The sequence below is a fragment of the Mauremys mutica genome, chromosome 2 (assembly GCF_020497125.1).
Source record: "Mauremys mutica isolate MM-2020 ecotype Southern chromosome 2, ASM2049712v1, whole genome shotgun sequence".
NCBI classification, from domain to species: Eukaryota; Metazoa; Chordata; order Testudines; family Geoemydidae; genus Mauremys; species Mauremys mutica.
In genome coordinates this window covers 164,656,243-164,681,766 of record NC_059073.1, presented here as the reverse complement: position 1 = coordinate 164,681,766, position 25,524 = coordinate 164,656,243, and the positions used below count along the sequence as shown (strand labels likewise).

Here is a 25,524-nt window from a genome sequence, read left to right as displayed (position 1 = left end):
CCCGGTCTTCGGCGGTAATTCGGCGGCGCGAGGCCCCGCCGCGGGTCTTCGGGGCACTTCGGCGGCGGGTCCTGGAACGGAAGGGCCCCCCGCCGCCGAATTACCGCCGAAGACCGGGCTGTACTTCGGCAGCGGGTCCCGCTTGGGCAGTAACTCATCAGTGGGGGGTCCTTCCGCCCCGGAGCGGAAGGCCCCCCTCCCCCCCCACAGGCGAAGACCAGGAGCAGAAGAAGCTCCTGCGCCCGGCCCCGCAAGAGTTTTCCGGGCCCCCCGGAGCGAGTGAAGGACACCGCTCCGGGGGTCCTGAAAAACTCTCGTGGGGGCCCCTGCTGGGCCTGGGGGCAAATTGCCCCCTTTGCCCCCCCGTCTGGGCGGCCCTGAGGCTGGGACCAGCAGAGGCGGGTACACGGGGCTGGAGCCAGGCGGCGGGGGCGGCGGGGACGCGGCCAGGGTGGAGCCGGGCGGCAGAGGATGCGGGGACGTGGCCGGCGGAGGCAGGTATACGGGCCTGGGGCTGGAGCCGGGCGGCGGGGACGTGGCCGGGGCTGGAGCCGGGCGGCGTGAGGCCAGGGCCGGTGGAGGCGGGTACGCGGGGCCGGGGCCAGGTGGCGGGGGAGGCGGGGACACAGCTGGGGCAGCCCAGAGCGCTCTGATTCCCGGCCGCGGCTGGAATTGAAAGCGCTCTGGGCTCCCCGCCGCGGCTGGGATTGAAAGCGCTCTGGGCTCCCCGCCGCGGCGGGCAGCCCAGAGCGCTCTGATTCCCGGCCGCGGCTGGGATTGAAAGCGCTCTGGGCTCCCCGCCGCGGCGGGCAGCCCAGAGCACTCTGATTCCCGGCCGCGGCTGGGATTTGAAGTATTTTTATTGTTTTTTTTTCAAGTTCCTGATTATAGGCCGCACCCCTAATTTAAAGACTTAAATTAGGGGAAAAATGTGCAGCCTATACTCGGGACAATACGGTAACTGTTGAAAAGCAAATGTGGTTCTAAGTTTTCAAAAAAGGAAAGAGCAATCTTTACTAGTACCATCCTATAAAATTAATCGATAGTCCTAGTAAAATATTGGAACACACATGAGAAGAAAAATATAATCACGTTTGGGATCAAATCTTGAGAGATGCTGGGCACCTGGAATTCCTAGTCACCTCAACAGGGGTTGCTGCTGATCAGCTCTGTAGGCACTCAACAACTTTTCAGATTTGTCACTTTGGGCTGGATTCAGGAAAGCACATAAGTGCATGTATGATTTAAACCATGTCCTTATCTGAAGGAGATGACTTTACTGAACTGTGGCCAGAAACTTACTGAACTATGAGCAATACATTGCATCAGTTTATAGAAAATGAATCCAGCCAAACGTGAATGACTTTTTCCTTGTATACAGAATTACACAATTAATAACAAAGGACTTGTCATTTAGGTATGTTTTAGTAAAGTATTTGATCCTGTTTTTTAAGAAAAAAATTATCTGAAAAAATTGGCTTGGGTAGGAAGCCTATTCTTTTGATAATTGCTATACAAAGCAAGGGCAATGATAAATGTTCTGATTTAGAGGAAGTGTGTAGTGGGGTACTGCAAAGTTGTGTTAGGATCAATCTTATTTAACATTGTCATTAAAGACTTGGAAGAGGGAGTAAAAGCATGTTAATGAAACTGGCAAATGATACTAAATGTGGAGGAATTCTGAACACTATTCAGGCAAAGAAGTAATAAAAATAAGAGAGATTAGAAAGATGGGCAGAAAACAAACAAACATCAGCTTGGAAAAATGGAAACTAATGCAGTTGGGGGACTCCCCGCAAAGAAAAACAATAAAGAGCCCTATGGAGTTATAGTGGGTATCAAGTTATATCTACATGTGCAAAGCAATATTTCTGTAAAAAGGGACAATGCAGTTTGGGTTCCAAAACCAAACACCATGACGTAGATCCTCAAAGTTATTTAGATTTCCAATTCCCATGGGAGTCTCAAAGGTAACAGTCCCTTTCTATATAGCTCTTGGTCATATATACCTGGAATACAGTGTTCATTTTGGGACACTACATTTCCAGGGGAAAAAATCAAATTGGAATTAAACACAAAAATGATTTGTAAACTGGAAAGATTAATTTAAAGAAAAAAAATAAAGAAATATACATCTATATGGCTAAGCTATTTGTTTGAATGGTTTAACATTTGTCTGTGGTACCAGAGTTAAGTCTGTTTACAAGATGACTGAGTACATGATACCATTCTATGAATATCTGAAGAGCGTGAACACCAGGGACAGAGAGGAGTACATGGGGTATGACTATAAGTAATGAGTTAACATTTAAAAGAATAAAATTTAAGCTGAATATCAGGAAAAACTCACTGGGAACGAAATGTATTCTGGCAGAGGAATAGTTTCCCAAAGGATATGGTAGAAGTCCCATCACTTGGGACTTTTACAACTAGGCTGGACAAAATAGCAGAAAATGTATTCTAGAGATCAGTCCTGCATTGGCTGGGGGCTGGACTGGACCTAAGAAGCCTTTTCATCTCTAATTTTTATAATTCCAGACAATAAAAGAACCCATTCATCCCCTCCTCTTTTTCCTGTCTCCCAGAGTCCACCTGCTCTGGTTTAATATTCCACTCTGAAGGTGGAGAACCTTGCTCACTTTCTCCTGTGGAAATCATGCTGATCAACTGACTCTTGCTAGTAGGGCATGTGATTAATTTCTTAATAACACTTTGCAGCTCTCTCATGACTTCTTTCCAAGGAGTTCAATAAAGTTTGCATGCAATCACAAATTAAGGCTCAGAAAAACCCTATGCAGATGAGTAGTATCCGCAATCATCTCCTAACACTTGTTTAGAGCTGAGAAAGCTGAGGCAGCAGGAGATGAAGTGACTTGTCAAAAGTCATAAAGCAAGTCAGTGGCAGAGCCAGGAATAGAACTCAGGATCCAGATTATGCCCTTAGTTCTAATCACTGTAAATCCAAAATAACTGTAAAGTCTTTAAAGGAATTATTCTGGATTTACGCAGGGTGGAACTGAGAGCAGAATTTGTCTGACATCTCTGCACTCTCAGTCCTCTGCTTTAACCATTGTATCATACTTCTTTTGAGAATGGAAAATATCTTGCACTGCAATCCTGGCAGCTTTTGCAAGGGCATCTGGCTCTTTAGGCATTCAGTGTGATCTTCAATCCTATAAAGTTCTGTGCAGGGTTCATTTACCCCATTTTTACATGAAACCCTGGCATTTATTTCCAGCAATCTTTATTTGTGAAAATCTCACAGCTATATTTCTATGACTTGCCTCCTAGGTACGTTACATTCCAAAATAACCTTTTAGAGATACAAGACTACTTAATAGGTTCCCAAAAAAGAAAATGCTTTTCAGGACATAGGTGTAAAAGCAATTATACTTCCAGCTTCAAATTTTTACTTAAAAGATGAAACCTTAAACCCAGTGAACTGATTTGCTTGGAATTTTTATTATTTCACTTTTAATCTAGGCCCATTCCTGTAGCTAAGAGAGGGGAGAATTATTTGAAATCTGTATGCTTAGGAATCAGCAAACATGGCTGGCAAATATTGGAGCAACTATGATCTGACTGCTAATTCTGTACCTTCCAAGCTATTCCATTTTTATAAAGCTGAGAATTCCACTGGTTCAGATTTTCAGATGAAGTTTTCCAGAGAGAAACAGAAAACAAAAGTAACAGCCACCAGCTGCATTCTTAGCCCCTGGATTGGGTGTCCACCCACTAAGCTGGTTTAAAAAACAGGTTTAGTTAAATCTATGCAAATTTCTCATGTAGGCAAACCTTCAGTGATGGAGAGCTGTGTTCAATTCTCTACTGAGCCAGACAGGAGAATTCAGAGAACAATGCCAGTCCAGGAAGATGTTAGGTGAAAAAGTGGCAAAATTAGGGGATTGTAAAGAAAACAAACAAAATGACATCTGTCTCAAAGGAATATATTGTACTCCGCTCACCACTTCTGACAGAGTCGGATTCCCTTCCATTAACTTGCCATTGAGAATGACTCTTTGTATTCAGTTCCCTACTGCTGCTGAGTCATGAACACATCTTTTGCCTACACTTTCAGCAGAACATCCATTGAAATAAAAGGACTATTAGGACAGAGAGGTATGTCTGATGGGCAATCTGGTATGTCTGACTATTCAAGAGATAAGGGTTGAATATGTCTGCTTTTGCCAATTTGGAAAAGCTTATTCAAGCAAAAGACTAAAGTCTGTGTGCAATTTAAATAATGAATGTGCCAAACCATCAATTGACATTTCCACATAATTCTAATCCAACTTCCTTTGACTATTACTATTGGTGTTGAAATACCTGCCAAATCTTCTACCTGAAAAATCTTTAACTTTAGATTGAGAGTTTAATGAATTCCCTTTTCATATCACCTCAGTCACAAAATCACCAACCTCCCCTCCCACCAAAGCAAACAAACACCCCCCCCAACCCCACAAAGTGGCAAAAACTTATTTGATCATTCAATCTATTTCTCTACCAGTGATGGATTATTCCATACAGTACATTTTCTAGTATTCTGTCCATTGTAATTTCAGAAGTCTGAAGACATGGGACTTTCACCACTTCCCCTAGGAGACTATCATACAGAGGGTATGGCTACACTGGCGATTTGCAGTGCTGGAAAGCCTCCACCAGCGCTGCAATTAGTAAGTGGCCACACCTGCAGGGCACTTCCAGCGCTGCAACTCCCTGGCTGCAGCGCTGGCCGTACACCTCACTCGGCATGGGGAATAAGGATTCCAGCGCTGGTGCTGCAGCGCTGGTCATCAAGTGTGGCCAGACACCAGCGCTGTGATTGGCCTCCAGGGTATAAGGTGTATCCCAGAATGCTTTTATAAATTACTCTCTTTGTTTTGTTATGCAGCCTCTCTTTGTTTTGTTGTGAACGAGCTCCCATCGGAGCTCCGTTGCCGTTGCCGCTTATCTAAAAAACAAACAGAGCTCCTGTTTGCTGTGATCATCTGTACCTGGCTGTAAACAATCAAATGAGATTGCAGGCAGGGAGGGAATGAAACAGCGGGGAGTCGTGTTGGCTGCAGGCTGTTTGCAATTAAGAGTTAAGACTAAGGGGTTGGAAACATGTTCTGATTTTTCAAGTCAGGAAGCTAAACACACAGTGTTGGCTCCAAAAATCCCCTCTCTCTCTCCCCCCGCTCCCTGTCACACTAGACCCCACTCCACCCCCCTCTTTTGAAAAGCACGTTGTGGCCACTTGAATGCTGGGATAGCCGCCCATAATGCATCACTCCCAGCAGCGCTGCTAATGCTGCAAATGTGACCACACACCAGCGCTGGTAGCTGTGAGTGTGGCCACACACCAGTGCTGCTCCTACACAGCTGGATGACCAGCGCTGCAAACTACCAGCGCTGCAAACCGTAAGTGTAGCCATACCCTCAGTGTCAGATTTTACCCGCCAAGAGCATTTCTGCAAAAACAAAGAGGAAAAAAAAGGGAATTTTATCTATAACTAAGAAGAGCAAAGGCCATGCGAGAGAAATTAAAATACTGGTGTATTGCTGGAGGCAATGTGATCAGTAAGAATTTCTAGGTGCTAAACAAAGCAGTCCATCTACCAATCAAGCTGATATTCTTGTGTGACTTGAATGCTAGTTCCCTTTAAAAAAATGAAAACAAACAAACAAAACATGATGGATCCCAGATCATTACTTAGTTTGGGAGATTATGTCTTTTAAATCAAGAGAAGCAAAATATCCTGTTTATAATTAATTTTATTTAGCAAAGGAAAAAATGAATTCAAATATTCCACTCAATGAATGCATATCAATTCCCTGATAATCAAGATCCAGATTTGAAATTAACTTTTAGTAAATTCATTTCTGATTTTCATTAGCACCACAGTTTTCCTTCTACTGTTTCTGGGCTCTTGGAGAAAGAAATAGGACACTTTGGGCTGTAAACAATTTAGCATGTGATCAACTTTTCTCACGAGTAGTACGATTCACTTAAATAGCATTACTTAAATGGTAATAAAGTTATATATGTGCTCAAAGTGTTTGCAGGATTTGGGTCTTAGGCCCTGATCCAGCAAAACAGTAAACTTTAAGCATGTATTTAAATTCCATTTATTTCAATGGGGCTACTCATGTGCTTAAAGATAAACAAACATATATATGCTTTACTGAAGTGGGGCCTTAATTATTCTATAATTATAAAAAAAATTTAAATTATTTCTTTTCATTAACATTTCTTACATCTTAAATCTCACTCTCTTTTCTGTTTTGTATGGCCATATCCAATATGCTGAGCACTTTTTTCTTTAATGAATCACCTTGTAGCTCTTTATTTTATTTTATATTGATTTGAAACTTCCCTCAGGTTTCTGTGTGATTCTGATACTGTTAACAACTACTTCCCTGTACTTTACAGAATTTCCCATACCTTTCCAGGATTTTAATTAGTATAATAGAAAATCAAAGCCAATTCAATGCCCCTTTATCTCCTGCTCTGTTATGAAAAGTCAAACCCCAACCAAAACTCCCTTATTTTTATCTGAACCACACTGCTGCAGTAGCAGGCAATTGCAGATATCTGAAAAAAAGCTTCTACTAAAAGTAAGCTTAGATGAAAGTATCTTGTACTTCAGATTCAAATTGAAGTACAAGATACAATCTGCAAGCATCGTAGTGGATTTTCCAAGCAACTGAGCAATATATTCCCATGTATCTCATATTGAATCAAGCCCCAAATGTCTATACACACACACACAGCTCTAATTTGAACTGTTGAATGAAAACATATACTTTACAGCACCAGCCATTGCAATCTTCCTTTTTTCTTTTTGTACTGGTGTTACACAGAAAAAAAATTGCAGATTTAAGATGATATATTTTGGCCGGTTCTGGAGAAATTTTTATTTTAAACTTCAGTCTAGGTTTCATTTAAACGTAAGTGTAAAATGAAAGAAAGTTTTAAAATGAATGTATTGAGCGAGCACCGGTATTTTAGAGATGGCCAATCCTGCCATTAGAAGTAATATAATATTTTATCCAGAACAGAGAACTATATCAGAGCCAAAAATCTCTGAGAGAACTGGAGGGAATTAGAGGGGTCAGGGACTTGAATTCCTCTCTCAAGACAAGAACAAGAGTCTAGGGCCAAATTTTCCCCTCATACAAATGCCCACTGGCTTGCATGAGAATTGTATGCAAGTGTTCACAGGATTTTAAAAATTCAAACTTTTATGGTCTGAAAAAAAAACCATTTTCATGTGCATTTAGACGTCAGAAATCCACTTCACACCAAAATGTGTGTCCTACCAATTTTAGAGCAAAAACTTTTAAAGAAATGGTTAAAAAATTAAAAAGAAAATCTGACTGGGGCGCTACTTTTGTATCTGTCCACCTTCAAGGCCAGGCTCCATTAATGCCATACATGCAACTGTGCAGCTCTCAGAGGCAGAACAAATAGACACAATTAATACATTTTAAATACCTCTAAATTAACCAAAATACTTTTCAACACACAAAAATGTCACAGCTTTAAAGGCTGATCTGTCTCAGGATCTTCCAAGACTAGTCCCACTGGGAAACTTGGGATCTCCCTTTTCCAGTGATATGAAGATGCCATTTCTTACCCTGAAGGAACATGAGATACAGACATAAAACCTTTTTGTGCTATAGGACTAATTATTGCCCCAGCTTGGGCCACAGGGTAATTTGGGGAAATACATTTCATATTTGAAAGAAACGAAGGAAACATTTCTCTGGCAGGTTGATTTTTTTAAAAAATGACATCACTTTGAAGCTGCTCAGAGATTTGGAATGTTTGAAATAGTCCTGTGGGAGATGGATTAGTGGGCAGAGTGCAGGAAGGCTAAATGCAGTTAATCATATGGCTTTGCAATTTATCCCATGGGTATTACCATCACAAATCTAATACAGTGACTATATATGGAATGGCCAATAGATCTATATAGTTAGATATATGCCCCTCAAAAATATTGTAGAGTAAAACATGGACTCATTTCAGATAATTTTAATAAAAACATTAAAATTCAAAAGATAGATACTTTAAATATTTTAAAAACTATGGGTCTAATAGCTAATATGCTAAATTTAAAATACAGAAGCCAGACTAACACTGCTGTTAGTAGAGAAGCAAGGAAGAAAAGTGGGGTTTCTAGTTTTGTTTTTTGTTTGGTTCTGTTTGGTTTGTTTTTCAGGCAGTGGCAGCAATTCAGATTTTATTTTCTTTATGCTATTTAAATGAAGCGTTTTATTTCGCAGCAGCAGCAGAGTGATGCTAATACCAAACTGGTTATGATTTGGAAAGTTCCCCCTCCCCATTCCATTGAATTTTTTTGAAAAGGTAATTTCATCTTTCCTAAGGGAAATAAATGTGTGAGACAGTTTCGTAGGAAACACATCAAAAGTACAGTATTACAATGGTAGACAAAAGAGGATTAGTGCCACCACATTTTTTCGTGTGAACCTGTCTGAGGATGGAGGATTTATTTTTATATATATATATACCTAAGTAAAATATGGTATTTGAACCTATTCCGATTCAAAAGTATTGCTCACTACATGTTATGAAGAATTAGCCCCATAATTAATCTAGAATCTTGCCATCTAAGTTAGAGGGCTACTGAAGGAAGGGAGATAGCTCAGTGGTTTAAGCATTGGCCTGTTAAACCCAGGGGTATAAATTCAATCCCTGAAAGGGTTGTTTCAGGATCAATGGCAAAAATCTGTCTGGAGATTGGACCTGCTGCCTCATATTCCTAAGTAGCCCCCTCAAAGATTGAACTCACAACCCTTGGTTTAGGGAATCAATGCTCAAACCACTGAGCTATCCCTCCCCTGACCTTGATATGCTATGATTCTAAATTCATACACACCCTCACACAAAATTCTATGTTCCTTGGCATTTTTTAATAGATTTGCCTTGCAGAATTTTGAACCATTACATTCTAACATTTGCCTTTGCAAACCTTTTCCCTTTGTATCTAGCTATACTTTAATCTAAAGACCACAGGCTCTTCCATGTTAAAACATCTCCACTTTGCATTTTCTCCCTCCAACACGCCCCCCTTTTGACATTTCTGATGTGATAATCTTGGTATGGTATATAGTTTAAAAACAGGCAATGATTTAAATCTTCTTATTCACTTTTTAATTTTGTTTAGGAAGTCTTTGAGAATAGCATTTAGAAACCTTTGAATTGTCCTTTAGGTTCAGCACTCTGGGATGAACAAATGTCCCACACCCCTGCCATTTTCACTTCAATGGTACACCAGGAATTTCTCTTCCAAATATACAAATATTACAGACGTGGTGGGAGAAGAGGAGACCAAGAGAAGTTGGGCCATCATTTGAGGACTGCTACTGTTTCCTCACCCGCCCTTGCACAAGAATTTAAAAGTGACAGCTTAAAAAGCAGCTAGTATGTTAAATATTCACATCAATGGAGCCTCAAAGGAAGCCCACTTTAAACAACATTATTAATGGTCCTGGCACAGGTTGATTAGCATGGATCAGACACATCAAGAAGATGAAAACAATGCTTTTCATAACACATCTGGCACTTTTTCTTCCTTTTGTTGTTGTTTTCAAACAGGCATGTATAAACAAGGACTTGTGAGAAGAAAAGCAATTCTATTATTAGGCATATGTTCCCAGGAGTGTCAAGGAAAGGGTGTGGAGGATAAATCATGGTACGGTTGTTTCTGCTGCTCACTGGCATGTTTTTGGATGCTACAGCAGACTAGTCAAGTGGGTTCCATATGCACACTCTAAGGAGAAGAGGTCTTTGGAATGCCATGAATCATGCAAGTCCGTACAGTACAGTAACATTAGTTACTAACGACATGCAGAAAATGTTCAAATGTAACCTCCCAAAAATAAAAAAAAACAAGATAAAGGCTTAAATTATCTCACAACTTTGAACCATCTACTCTTCAGATTTCCCTTTTTGCCACAAGAAGCATATCTCTTGGTATATTCTGTTTGCTTCAAGATCTAAACAGCTGGAAAACTTCCAAGAGTTCCAGCTGAAACACTTCACAGTCTAGGAAGATTAACTCTGGACTGTTGGAGTTCCTACAAAATAACACTGTGCTGCTGAATTTCTCCTCATCATTTACTCAATGTTCTATGAGCTTTTTTGGCAATATCATGTCAGGAAGACTCCTCAGAGGGCCCCACTGCTAGATGCAGAGTTTTCTCCTCAAACCCAGTGGAAACAAGCAGACAATGTCCAAAAGGAAATAGAAGTCTCATTCCTGGCACCCTCTTCAAAGGGGTTACAGTCTTTTAAAAAGCGCAAGAAATTAGTTTGCAACATGTTAGAGAAATCTGACTGAACATTTATAAACACGAACAAAGTGATCTACTCCTCATTCCACTATGTCCAGCTACTAAATCTGCATTCCGTACTGCAGGCCAACCTTTCACTCTTGCAAAAGGGAATATCATGTCACATACAGGTGTTTGTTTTTTTGGCAGCAATGGGATACTGATGGCTTGGACTGTGCTTGAAATGTCTCCGAACTTCATCTCTGAAGCCTCAAACACATGAGCGGTCATGTAGCACAGGCTTTGGGGGACTGGGGAGTTACCAGAGGCCAGAAAATACACAAATCCATTAGTACTCATCATAATTATTGAGATCTGTAAAATAGGCATTAGAATAGGTCTTTGCAGTAAGATGTGGATTGAAGTATTTGTTTCTCTCCTCCAAGATCAGGTTGTTTTTGTTAAATGCCTAGAAAAAGAATAGCAAAATGTATCATTTTACTAAGATAATTTTAGTGGACAAACCTCCAGGGTCACAGATTCAAACAACAATGCAACCAGAGTGCCCCTGAAATACATATGTTTACTACAAAACTCTGCATTTGTATGCACATATGTGTTACAATGAAGCCCTTAACTACATGATCCCATACAGTATTGTTCCAATACAACAATATAACCTTACAGGTTTTTTTTTTCCAATCTAAGATAATCACAGGTAGGTTTTTATACTATATATTCTTCTTTCTTATAATATTTTCATTGTCAAAACGGTTCTGTACAACTTCGTCAAATTAGACTTTTTATATAATTTGCCTCTAGATTACGCATTCCTTGATTTTGAGTGAAATTTTTTAAAGAACATCTAAGTGATTTAGGAATATAAATTCCATTTTCAAAAGAGATTTAGGCATTTTAGAGTCAGATTTTCAAAGGTATTTAGGCACTTAAACATGCAGATAAGTGCCTAGTGGATTTTCAAAAATACCTAAATAGGATACCCCATTGATTGCAAATTATAATCTCTCTTTCCTAATTTCCTAGATTTTTTATTTAAGAAACAAATGGAAAAAGCAAAAAAGAAAAAGATTAACTATCCAGGACTTCACAAACGCTTCAGAAAATTTTGCTATAGCACATAAATTCAATAATCTGAATGTATTTGGCTAGATAGCATACAAATGCCCAATCTTGCATACTTTAGGAATTTTGCAATAGGAAGCTGTTCTAAATCGTTGTAAGTAGACTTGTCATGATTAGATTTGTTATAGGTAGATACTGGTAAATGTCAATTTCATCATACACTAAGGGTAGGTCTATACTTACCCGCCGGGTCGACGCGCAGAGTTTGACTTCTCGGAGTTCGAACTATCGCGTCTAATCTAGACGCGATAGTTCGAACTCTGAACGCGCTCCTGTCGACTCTGGAACTCCACCACCGCAAACGGCGGTGGTGGAGTCGACGGGGGAGCCGCGGACTTCGATCCCGCGGCGTCTGGACAGGTAGACAGTTTGAACTAAGGTAGTTCGACTTCAGCTACGCTATTCTCGTAGCTGAAGTTGCGTATCTTAGATTGATCCCCCCCCCATGTAGACCAGGCCTTAGACAGGCAAAGTAAGAAAAAATGTTGCTTCAGAATTTATTAGATAAGGAAATTTACTTTATGTGTTTTAACATGTGATGTTGACACTTGATATTTTAACAGTTATAAAGCTTTAACTTTTAGAATCTTGAAGTCTAATGTCATTGTCTGTCCCTCCCCCATTCCCAGATCTCCCCCCATAATTTCCCCAAACTGTGAAAATTTAAATTGCTAAAACCAAAAAATACTTAAAACTCAAAATTTTGCACATCTGTGAAAATTTAAATAGATAAAACTCTAAAAAATGCTTAAAAATAAACATTGACATTATCTACTGAAACTATATAAAATAAAAATTGAATTCTGCAAAGCCTAAATATAAGAGGTGAAATATTACAGAGGAATTTATAATCTATGGCAATGTAGTGTAGATATCATGCCAGATTCTCAGCTAGTATAAATCTATGCAGCTTGATTCACACTGTGCTATGCAGATCAACACCAGTTGAAGATCTGACCCATCACAGATTTGGTTCAAAGATTATAAGGCAGAAGGGACAACCGTGATCATTTAGTCTGACCTCTTGCATAACACAGGCCCCAGAACTTCCCTGAATTAATTCCTGTTTGAACTACAGCATATCTTATCAAAAAACATCGAATCTTCATTTAAAAAATTGCCAGTGATGGAGAATCCACCACAAGCCTTGGGTAAATTGTTCCAAAGATTAATTACCTTCCCTGTTAAAAATATGCAATTTATTTCCATCTGAATTTATCTAGCTCCAACTTCAAGCCATCGGATCTTATTAAAGCTTTGTCTGTTGAACTGAAAAGTCCATTATCAAATTTTTGTTCCCCATGTAGGTACTTATAGACTGTGATCAAGTCACTCCTTAACCGTCTCTTCATGGCTCTTCTCTTAAACTTTCAAATTTATCCACACCCTATCTGAACTGTGGACTTCAGTGCCAAATACAGAGGTAATATAGCCTCCCTACTCCAACTCTATATTCTCTATTTTATATATCCAATGGTCATACTAGCCCTTTTGGCCACAGCGTCGCACTGGAAGCTCATGTTCAGGTGATTACCCAGCATGAATGTCAAGTCCCTTTTAGAGTCACTGCTTCCCAGGATTCAGTCCCCCATTCTGTAAGTAAGAGCTACACTCTTTGTATTAAGATGTATAAATTCACATTTGGCCTTATTAAAGCACATATTTGTTTGCTTGAGCCTAACTTACAAAGCAATCCGGATCATTTTGTATCTTTGTCCTCTTCATTATTTACATTTCCCTTAATCTTTGTCTTCTGCAAACTTTGTCTGTGATAATTTTATGTTTTCTTGAAAGTCACTGTTCACCAGTCTGTACAAAGTGCAAGCTGATCTCCATCTTGGAAGAGAAGGTTCAAGGTCTGGAGAAACGAATAACAACCCTGCGTTCCATAAAAGAAAATGAGGATTTCCTGGATAGACGTCAGGATCAGCTGCAGTGGGCACAATGTTCTGAAGATTCAGAGCAGGCTACACAGCGGGGACAGAAGGCTAGTGAGGATAACTGGCGGCATGTGACATCCAGAAGAGGAAAGAGTACCAGAAACGTCCATGTATCAGAAACACAGATACAGGTGAGCAACCGTTTTCGTGTTCTCTCCGCAGGTACTAGTGCAGAGAGTGGAGTGGATGATACATCTGAGGGAACAGAGCAGAAGGAGACTCCACTGATTGGAAGGCATGAGATGCGCCGTCCTAGGGATGGGGGTTCCACGACCACCACTCCCAGGAGGAGGAGGAGGCGGGTGGTGGTGGTCGGGGACTCTCTCCTCAGGGGGACTGAGTCATCTATCTGCCGCCCTGACCGGGAAAACCAAGAGGTGTGCTGCTTGCCAGGGGCTAGGATTCACGATGTGACGGAGAGACTGCCGAGACTCATCAAGCCCTCGGATTGCTACCCCATTCCTGCTTCTCCACGTGGGCACCAATGATACTGCCAAGAATGACCTTGAGCGTATCACTGCAGACTATGTGGCTCTGGGAAGAAGGATAAAGGAGTTTGAGGCGCAAGTGGTGTTCTCGTCTATCCTCCCTGTGGCAGGAAAAGGCCAGGGTAGAGACCGTCGAATCGTGGAAATCAACGAATGGCTACGCAGATGGTGTCGGAGAGAAGGGTTTGGATTCTTTGACAATGGGATGGTCTTCCAAGAAGAAGGATTGCTAGGCAGAGACGGGCTCCACCTAACGAAGAGAGGGAAGAGCATCTTTGCAAGCAGGCTGGCTAACCTAGTGAGGAGGGCTTTAAACTAGGTTCACCGGGGGAAGGAGACCAAAGCCCCGAAGTAAGTGGGGAAGTGGGATACCGGGAGGAAGCACAAGCAGGAGACTGCAAGAGGGGAGGACTCCTGTCTCAGACCGAGAAAGTGGGACAATCAGCGAGTTATTTTAAGTGCCTATACACAAATGCAAGAAGCCTGGGGAACAAGCAGGGAGAACTAGAAGTCCTGGCACAGTCAGGGAATTATGATGTGATTGGAATAACAGAAACTTGGTGGGATAACTCACATGATTGGAGTACTGTCATGGATGGATATAAACTGTTCAGGAAGGACAGACAGGGCAGAAAAGGTGGGGGAGTTGCGTTGTATGTAAGAGAGCAGTATGACTGCTCAGAGCTCTGGTATGAAACTGCAGAAAAATCTGAGAGTCTCTGGATTAAATTTAGAAGTATGAACAACAAGGGTAATGTCGTGGTGGGAGTCTGCTACAGACCACCAGACCAGGGGGATGAGGTGGACGAGGCTTTCTTCCAGCAACTAACAGAAGTTGCTAGATCACAGGCCCTGGTTCTCATGGGTGACTTTAATCACCCTGATATCTGCTGGGAGAGCAATACAGCGGTGCACAGACAATCCAGGAAGTTTCTGGAAAGTGTAGGGGACAATTTCCTGGTGCAAGTGCTGGAGGAACCAACTAGGGGAAAAGCTCTTCTTGACCTGCTGCTCACAAACAGGGAAGAAACAGTAGAGGAAGCAATAGTGGATGGAAACCTGGGAGGCAGTGACCATGAGATGGTCGAGTTCAGGATCCTGACACAAGGAAAAAAGGAAAGCAGTAGAACAGAGACTCTGGACTTCAGAAAAGCAGACTTTGACTCCCACAGGGAACTGATGGGCAAGGTCCCCTGGGAGAATAACATGACGGGGAAAGGAGTCGAGGAAAGCTGGCTGTATTTTAAAGAAACCTTATTGAGGTTGCAGGAACAAACCATCCTGATGTGTAGGAAGAAAAGTAAATATGGCAGGTGACCAGCTTGGCTTAACAGTGAAATCCTTGCTCGTCTTAAACACAAAAAAACAGCTTACAAGAAGTGGAAGATTGGACAAATAACCAGGGAGGAGTATAAAAGTATTGCTCAGGCATGCAGGTGTGAAATTAGGAAGGCCAAATCACACTTGGAGTTGCAGCTAGCTGGAGATGTTAGGAGTAACAAGAAGGGTTTCTTTAGGTATGTTAGCAACTGGAAGAAAGTCAAGGAAAGTGTGGGCCCCTTGCTGAATGAGGGAGGGAACCTAGTGACGGAGGATGTGGAGAAAGCTAGTGTACTCAATGCTTTTTTTGCCTCTGTCTTCACAGACAAGGTCAGCTCCCAGACAGCTGCACTCTGCAGCACAGTATGGGGAGGAGGTGACCAGCTCTCTGTGGAGAAAGAAGTAGTTTGGGACTATTTAGGAAAGCTGTACGAGCACAAGTCCATGGGGCTGGATGCGCTGCATCCGAGGGTGCTAAAGGAGTTGGCCAATGAGATTGCAGAGCCATTGGCCATTATCTTTGAAAAATCATGGCGATTGGGGGAGGTCCCGGACGACTGGAAAAAAGCTAATGTAGTGCCCATCTTTAAAAAAGGGAAGAAGGAAGATCCAGGGAACTACAGGCCAGTCAGTCTCACCTCAGTCCCTGGAAAAATCATGGAACAGGTCCTCAAGGAATCAATCCTGAACCACTTAAAGGAGGGGAAAGTGATCAGGAACAGTCAGCATGGATTCACCAAGGGCAAGTCATGCCTGACTAACCTAATTGCCTTCTATGATGAGATAACTGGCTCTGTGGATGAGGGGAAAGCAGTGGATGTGTTATTTCTGGACTTTAGCAAAGCTTTTGATACAGTCTCCCACAGTATTCTTGCCAGCAAGTTAAAGAAGTATGGGCTGGATGAATGGACGGTAAGGTGGATAGAAAACTGGCTAGATGGTTGGGCTCAACGGGTAGTGATCAATGGTTCCATGTCTAGTTGGCAGCCGGTATCAAGTGGAGTGCCCCAAGGGTGGGTGCTGGGGCCGGTTTTATTCAATATCTTCATTAACGATCTGGAGGATGGTGTGGACTGCACCCTTAGCAAGTTTGCAGATGACACTAAACTGGGAGGAGTGGTTGATACGCTGGAGGGTAGGGCTAGGATACAGAGGGACCTAGACAAATTAGAGGATTGGGCCAAAAGAAATATGATGAGGTTCAACAAGGACAAGTGCAGAGTCCTGCACTTAGGATGGAAGAATCCCATGCACTGTTACAGACTAGGGACCGAATGGCTGGGCAGCAGTTCTGCAGAAAAGGACCTAGGGGTTACGGTGGACGAAAAGCTGAATATGAGTCAACAGTGTGCCCTTGTTGCCAAGAAGGCTAATGGCATTTTGGGTTGTATAAGTAGGGGCATTTCCAGCAGATCGAGGGATGTGATCATTCCCCTCTACTCAGCACTGGTGAGGCCTCATTTGCAGTACTGTGTCCAGTTTTGGGCCCCACACTACAAGGATGTGGATAAATTGGAGAGAGTCCAGCGGAGGGCAACAAAAATGATTAGGGGGCTGGAGCACATGACTCATGAGGAGAGGCTGAGGGAACTGGGATTGTTTAGTCTGCAGAAGAGAAGAATGAGGGGGGATTTGATAGCTGTTTTCAACTACCTGAAAGGGGGTTCCAAAGAGGATGGCTCTAGACTGTTCTCAGTGGTAGAAGATGACAGAACAAGGAGTAATGGTCTCAAGTTGCAGAGCGGGAGGTTTAGGTTGGACATTAGGAAAAACTTTTTCACTAGTAGGGTGGTGAAGAACTGGAATGGTTACCTAGGGAGGTGGTGGAATCTCCTTCCTTAGAGGTTTTTAAGGTCAGGCTTGACAAAGCCCTGACTGGGATGATTTAGTTGGGTTTGGTCCTGCTTTGAGCAGGGGGTTGGACTAGATGACCTCCTGAGGTCCCTTCCAACCCTGAGATTCTATGATTCTGTGATTCTATGATTGATAAATCACACACATATAATGGGAAGAAGGACAGAAGCTTTTGCTGCCTGCTATTTGAACTAAAGGAAAGTCTCCATTAGGTACCACTATGATTTTTGAGGTCCAAATCTACTTTTTAAACTAGATACTGGAGGACGATACTTTCAAAGAAAACACTTGAGCAATAGTCTGATATCTTTCAACAAAGGCCAGTGGTGCACAAATTGTACATCCCAGCCAATGCATGATAATATCTTCAGTGTAATATAGGCTGGTGTGATAAGAAATCTATAATTATTACACTACAAATATGAATCGAATTTAGTTATTCGAACATCTGGTATTTGTATATTTAATATTTGTATGATCTTGAGTCCACCTTTCACTGTAAAAATGTATCATTAGAATTCCTTTGGTACACTGTAATTACTGTATACAGTTATACATAGCTACACATTACAGACAACTCTATCCATTGCTTACCTTGATGGCTTCTACAGAATCATATTTGTCCAGTTTGTTGATATGGTTAGTGATACTGGTATTAAGAGGAGCTGGCGACACTGGATGAATAACAGTTGCATCATGGGATTGCTGCTGATATCGTTGGCAGTAAGTGTAAACAAGCAGTGTAAGGAGGCAGCCAAGTATAGAACTGCTCAAGCCCACTGCAATCATGTGGAACATGTTAAACTCTGAAGAACGGATAGCAAAAGACAGCATTACCTTTAAGGCAGTCACAATCAGAGTATTGAAACATTTGAAAAAAACACAAACAGGTGCTTTGATCCAGAAAGGAATAAAGTATCTCATGGAGTTATGCATTTCTTGGAAATGTCAATCGCCAAGATTTTTACTTGTAATTGAAAATACATTGCATATCCCTAGAGATCACTATCAGCATCTTATATCACCACATCTGCAGTACGGTAATATTGATTATGGCTGGGTTTTCAAAAGGAGTTAGGTGCCCAACTCCGATTGAAATTAATTGCATTTCTTTAAGTATTTTGAAAATGTCTGCCTAAATTCAGTTCTGTAAATTGTACTGCAAAGTATCCAACATCACCATTTCCATTTTCATGTAGTATTTTTAAAAGATATATTATCTACACCAATTCATTTTGATTGAATGAAATCATCTCCTTGAATGTTGGTCTTCTAATTATTTCTGTTATACTCAGTGACTAGTAGGGACAATTTAGAACAAAAGAACTAAGGTGAAATCCAAGTAAGTTTAATCAAAACCAATAAAAGACACCTAATCCTGCTCTCCCTAAAAGACTCTGGAAGTCTCCTTTACCTGGTGCTTTCTTCCAGGGGCAATGGCCTGGTGCTTTTCAAACACCCCATTCACCTCCTGGTGGGCCCCCTCACTCTTCCTATATCTTCAATGTGTGGCCAAGTTGCTCACTTCCCCATCCTGCATAATTATTTTTGTAAGTGGGGGTGGGAGGGGGAGTATTAGCACTGTAGGGAGAACAGGGGAACAAGGATTTCCCAATGTCCAATACACGCTGGAGCATCTCAGCCTGAGAGTTCAAGAGAAGTGTAATGTACAGCAGTATAAGCAGGAATCTTTCCACTTGCTCCGCCCGTAGATGATATTGTGGGATCTGTAGAATAGGTGGCCCCCCGAAAGAAGTAAAATTGGGAAGCAAGCCCAAAGCTTGAAAATCTGGGAAGGAGACAGATGCTTATTCCCTGATGCCATTGAGGGGGTGAGAGATAGCAGGAGACACACAGACGGACAGACACACACACACACCAGAAGTTGGCACCAGCTACTGATGAATTAGAGGTAAGTGAATTACATTGCCTTGCACCACTTTTTCAAAGATAGAGCTGTGTTTGTTTGGTGTGGTGAATGAAGGGATAACAACAAATAGTTCAAATTTTTATCCTGATTACCCAGCTTAGTTTTATACAAACTGACATTTGATTGACTAAAAGTGCCCAAATGATGGATTATAGGCCTAGATCCTCAAAAGTATTTAGGTGCCTAACTCTCATTGATTATAATTAAGGCTAAGATTTTGTCATGGCTATTTTTAGTAAAACTCATGGACAGGTCACAGGCAATAAATAAAAATTCACAGAAGCCTGTGACCTGTCCCTGACTTTTACCAAAAATATCCCTGACAAATTGGGAAGGGAGGAGGATCCAGCAACCACAGCTGCTGGGGCTCTGGGGTTTCCCCCAGCGCCCTTGGTGGCTTATCAGCTGTGGGGTTCCCATGCCGCCCATAGTGGCTTGGCAGCTGCAAGGGGGGGCTCCGCCGCTTGTGGTGGCTTGGCAGCTGCGAGGGTGCCCCAAACCATGCCCAAGGGCTGGGAGCTCCAGGGAACTCCCATCCTCTGTGATGGTTGGGAGGTCCGGGGGCCCCCGGGTGGCTGGGAGCTGCAGCGGGGCTGCCAACTGCCAGCTCCAGCCCTACTGCCCCAGGGCTGAAATGGAAAATGTCACAGAGGACTCTGGAAGTCACATAATTGTAGCCTTAATCATAATGGGAGGTACGTGTCTCAAAAACTGGGCCATAGTGTCTCTGCTGAAAATTGGGTAGTAGCACTGGAATATAGAAAGGGATATTCGTAGAGGCCCTATTTTCAGCAGGCACATAAATCAGTACTTATATGCCTCAAATAGGTTTTAGGTGCCTAAATGTGGATTTAAGTGGCTAACTTGGGTACTAATATATGTAAGTGGCCCATGAATCACTTTCCATCTTTTGGCAAAAGTTTTCCCCAGACACAGAGCTTGGTAAAAAAGTGAGGAAGCCGGAAAACAATCAATTCAGAGTGAATCTCAGAGTAGAACACATTGTGCACACTGATGACTTCACTTTTCCCCACTGAACTCACTCCCCTTTTCTTTAATGAAAAATTGCTTCCATTGTACATAAGAATGCTAGAATCAGCCAGAGCTTTGACTGTGGCTAAATACTTAGTAGGTGCAATTGTTATAAACTAAAATAAAGTGTTATTTTATTTTTACATTTTTCAACAATAATTTCTCTTCCTGCTCAGGACCTGTTTTGCTAACGTTGTGGTTGTTTTTCAGGGGATTTTATATTTTGTTTGTTTTGTTTTTGGCAGCTTGCCTGATAATGAGCTATAGATACAGTCTAAGACATTAAATGGGTGACAAAGATGACTCAAGGTTGTTCATTTGACTCCCAAGTGTGGATAGTGAAATTATTATCCTGGATTGGTGCAGTGACTTTCCAGATTTTTGATCTGCAAGTAACTTGCTTATAATAGGGCTTTCTACTGCAGAGAGAAGGGTGATTGCCTTGGGGAAGGCAAGAAGGAGAGAGTAAGAACTTCAGGTAACATGCTGTTGACTCAAAGGTAGCCAGTGGCAGTCAGATATTTAATGAGGAAGCTTCTGGTAACTACAGTCTGTTTTTCTCAGAAAATGTAAGTAATGAGAATATGGAATTTAGAAGGTAGAGTAAATGAGAAGGGAGCAAGAGGTGAAACAAACGGAGAAAAATAGGAATCAATTATACCGTTTAAAAAAAAAAACAGGTAAAGATTCTGCTACAGAGAAATGAAAAACTTACCACCACAAAGTTTTTCTTCTATGATGCTAGATCTTGCTACTGATATTTCTAGAAAAACAAATAATGTATTTTCAATGTTTAGATAAAACATAGCAAAGACATACTAAGCTGATGAATAGAGAATAAGATTTTTTTTAAATTTATTTCACCATATTCATTCCAGGTTAGAGCTGTGAGAAAAGATTACCCTCCCCCCGCCCTTCAGTCAAAACTGGCCAACCTCCCCAAACAAATCTTCACTCTGAGTTCGATGAAAAATAACATTAAACATTACTCATTTTTGTCTCAAAATTCTCAAGAGTTAAACAAATAGCAGATACTGAGGTGGGAAACTTCTTTAATTGGCAAGCCACTTCTCCCCCACAAAATGGTGAGTTTCTGAAATGGGAAAATGGAAAAAAGATCACAGGCTAGCTCAGGGGTGCAATAAAGTTATTTTAGCATGAAGACCCATGTCTACTGGTGAAAATATCAAAGTCTCATCTGACATCAGTGTGACCTATGAGACCTTCATTGCCCACTGACAAAAGGGTTTGCTGTCATGTAACAGCAACTGCAATCAAGCCTGACAAACTCACTATACCTAACATATTGCTGCCATGGTATTTATCTATAAAGAATGTCATGTAAGGTGTCAAATGAAAACTTACATCATACTGGTCATCATAATCACTGTGTGATGTAACAATTAAAAAGTTGTAGATATGTACTAAAAATATGCGCAAACCATGAAACCAGGCAGGGTTTGGTAAGCAAGTTTTTCCCAGACAAAGGAATATTGATTTGCCTGTCTGCCTATGTCTCAAATGTAAATGGATCAGGGTAGGCCAAAGACAATGAGAATCAAATTTGCATCTGAAGTCAATCAGAAAATCAAATTATCAAGAGGACCAACCTCTTCCAAAGGCATCGTCCATGAAGCATCTTGGCTATCAGATGAAAGGCCTGCAGGCTGTGACTGAGGAGGAAGATGTGGTCCTGTGAGATCACGTCTCCCTCCAGCGGGAGCACCAGTCTGACCGATAGTGCTAGTACCAGCCGAGAACCAGGGTTGTGGGACCATGCTGGGGCGATAAGTATAAGCCATGAATTCTGTTAACATGACGGGCCAAAGGGTAGCACTGAAAATGGAAGTGGGATCTATTTACCATGAACTTGAGGAAAATTTGATGGTTCTGATGAATTGCTATGTGAAAATATGCATCCTTTAAGTCAAGGGAATCATATCGGTCCCCCAGGTCCAGTGAAGGAATAATGGAGGCCAGAGTGACCATCCAGAAGTTTGTTTTCTTTAAAAGCTACATGAGCTTTCTTAGATCTAAAATAGGCCTGAGACCCTCTTTTGCTTTCCGGCTTAGGAAGTAGCAAGAAACAGGGGAACTTCCTCTATATTCCCCACAAGTCGGAGGAATTGCACCTCGTGCAGTAGAATGACCTCAGGAGAGTGGTCCCTGATAACAGACAGGGAAGGGCGGTGGGAGTGGGAACAGAAACAAACTGAAAGGTATATCCCACTTCCACTGTGTTTAAGACCCAATGATGCATCCATGGTGATGCAGGACTAAGCATTTAGGAAATGACAGGCAAATATAGGGGTGAGAAAAGATGGCACTGTTGGGACTGGTAGTATGACCTCGACCAATGTGTCAAAATGCTTGTTTGGAGGACCCATTTTGTCTAGATGAACTGGTAGTTGCAGAGGAGGAGAGAGGTACCTGACACCTCTTGTAACCTCTGCCCTTCTTTCTGGATAGGTCCTGGGTACAAAGTATGAAAACTGGATACATGGAGGACTGCTGTGGGCAAAACAGCTTAATTTTTGCTATCAGTGTATAAATACCCAGTGGCTTAAAAGTCGCTTTTGAATCCTTGGGACTATGAAGCCTCTCATCAACTTTCTCAGAAAAGAGTGAAGGATCCTCAAATGGGAGATATTGAAAGGTCTGTTGAACTTCTGGGGGAAACCAGACAACTGCAGCCATGAACACTGCTGTATAGTAATGGCCAAAGCCATGGCTGAGCTGCAGAGTCAGACACATCTAAGATGGCCACTAATTTGCCTTCTTCTACCAATGGGTAGAATTCTTGTCTTTAAAATATTATCCCACAGGCTAACATTGTAATGATCCAATTATGTCTTTTGGATTGCAATTCTGAATTGGAGACCTCTGGTAGAACAAAGCTTCCTATCAAAGTGGTCTAGCTTTTTGGCGTCTTTTCCCTTTGGCATTGAAACCTACTTATCTAGTGTGTTATCCTCATTTTGCAATTTTTGTTTATTTACTAAATTAAACTGCTTTGATCTGTTGGCTATCCCTTATAATCACTTAAAATCTACCTCTTCTACTTAATAAATTTGTTTTTGTTTTTAATCCAGTTTGTGTAATTCATAAATGCGGGGGGGGGGGGGGAGGGAGGGCGGGCAAAAAGCTGTGCATCTCTCTCCACAGGCGAATTTCAATTAGCTTACATTGTACAGTTCTCGGTGCAGCGCAAGACAATACAATTGTGGGTTTACTCTCCAGAGTGGGAGTACACTTGAACGCTGGGCAATTCCTTAGCTGAAAGCCTTCCCATGCAATAGTGATTTCAGTGTCTGTGTCTTTCTGCAGCTGGGTGTGTCCCTTCCTGTGTGTGTGCCGGAGGAGGCTTGAGGACCTGGCACAGCAAGACAGAGTGAGGGAGCCCAGCCTGGTGGAACAGGCAGTCTCAGTGGTACCCCAGTACATCAGGTGGCACCCTGTCACAGTCCACAAGTCTAGCTGGATATCCAGTGCTTCCTCTGGCTGGATATCCAGAGCTACGTCCATCCTCCTTAATAAGTATTGATGGGCTTTGTAATAATCAGGTAGGGGAGAAGTGGTCTCCGATACAACTGTCTCATCTGGTGATGAGAAAGAGGAATCCAAAGTGTGATGAGGTAGAGCTTCCTCTAATTCCTCTATGGGCAGATCTGCTGAAGGGACTTCCTCTTGCTTGGTACCAGACCCAGTACTAGGAGAGGACACTTGCTGTTTCTAATGTTGCTACTCCTCATGTATGTCCAAAGCAGCAGAATGAGGGAGATGGGGAGACCTGGAGGCCAGCTGGAAACCCCAACAGCTCCAGAATAGCCATGGATATGGGCCTGGGCCCCTAATTATGTCTGGGCCATTAGTCTTTTTGAGGCTCCAGTAGGTACCAGGTTTGGCAGGTACCCAAAGATGCATGCTTTATGCAACTAGGTAGTGACAAAAACCAACCTCAGAATCTGATGACAAATCTGCTTCCTCTGACCAAGGGGGAGTCGAATCTGTTGGCACTGGAGTGGCACCTGCCTGGCATGGTATAAGGGGAGCTGCGCGCTCCCAACACCCTCAGTTCCTTCTTGTCAGACAACTCCGGCAGTGGGGAAGGAGGGCAGGATGTGGAATAGACATGAGCAACACATCTTGAAGAACACCAGTTACGGAAAAGGTAACTGTCTTTTCTTCTTCGAGTGATTGCTCATGTGTATTCCACAGTAGGTGATTCCAAGCTGTATCTGCTGGAGGTGGGTAGGAGTTCACAAGTTCTTGGGTTGGAGTAACGACCTGCCAAACCCGGCGTCATCCCTGGTTTGGGAGTCTATCGCATAGTACGAGGTCAACATGTGAACTGAAGACCATGTGGCGGCCCTACAAATGTCCTGAATAGGGATGTGGGCCACAAAGGCAGCCGACGAGGCCTGTGCCTGCGTCGAATGTGCCCTAACAATAGGCGATGGGAAAACACCTGCCAGCTCACAACAGGAGCGGATGCACAAAGTGATCCAGTTGGACAGCCACTGAGTGGAAATTGGCTGGTCTCTCGCGCACTCAGCTGAGGCGATAAACAGCTGCGAGGACTTTCTGAATGGCTTGGTTCGCTTGAGGTAGAATGCCAGAGCCCGCCTCACATCAAGCATGTGGAGACAGAGTTCCTCATTAGTTGCGTGAGGTTTGGGGCAAAGGATTGGTAGAAAAATGTCCTGACCCATGTGGTAGGCGGAGACCACCTTCGGGAGGAACGCGGGATGTGGGCGGAGCTGGACCTTGTCCTTATGAAACACAGTATACGGCAGCTCGTCAGTCAGGGCCCTGAGCTCTGAGACCCGCCTGGCCGACGTGATAGCAACCAGGAAGGCCACCTTCTATGAGAGGTTAGACCAGGAACACATGGCCAGCGGCTCAAACGGGGGCCCCGTAAGCTGGGCCAGCACCAGATTTAGGTCCCACTGCAGTATCAGGGGCTTAGAATACGGGTAAAGCCAGTCCAAACCCTTAAGGAACCAGCCGGTCATAGCTTGGGAGAACACCGTGTGTCCTTGCACCGGGGGATGGAAAATCAATATGGCTGCCAGATGCACCCTGACTGACCAGGGCGCCAGGCCTTGGGCCCTCAGGCGGAGGAGGTAGTCGAGGATAAGCTGGATCGGGGCGGCCGTTGGGGATACATCTTGGTCCATCGCCCACCTAGCAAAACGAGACCACTTTGCCATGTAGGAGCGGCAAGTGGAGGGCCTCCTACTCTCAAGGAGGATGCGCTGAACTGAAGCTGAGCATGTCCTCTCCTCGCCACCTAGCCTCTGAGCAGCCACACCATGAGGTGAAAAGCTTTCAGGCTGGGGTGGAGGAGATGGTCCCGGTCCTGAGAGAGCAGGTCCGGGCGGAGTGGAACGGCCACGGCGGAGCCACCGCAAGGCCCAAGAGGGTCCCGTACCAGTGCTGCTTGGGCCATGCTGGGGCAATGAGGAGGACCCTGGCCTTGTCCATCTTTATTTTCTCTACGACCCTGCTGATCAGCGGGAACGGGGGGAAG

At 42.9% G+C, this 25,524-nt stretch overlaps 1 protein-coding gene across 2 annotated transcripts in view; it reads right to left on the bottom strand.

The window, feature by feature from the left end:
- Window positions 1–5,749: 5,749 nt before the first annotated feature.
- Window positions 5,750–25,524, bottom strand: part of SEMA5A (semaphorin 5A) — a 668,529-nt gene continuing 648,754 nt past the window's right edge. For both annotated transcript variants that reach the window (XM_045005697.1, XM_045005698.1), the window contains 3 exons: window positions 20,707–20,754; window positions 17,624–17,835; window positions 5,750–10,753 (listed from right to left, as the gene is read on the bottom strand). In XM_045005697.1, coding sequence (XP_044861632.1) covers window positions 10,634–10,753; window positions 17,624–17,835; window positions 20,707–20,754 — 380 coding nt within the window. In that variant the 3' untranslated portion in view covers window positions 5,750–10,633. The remainder of the gene's footprint in view (window positions 10,754–17,623; window positions 17,836–20,706; window positions 20,755–25,524) is intronic.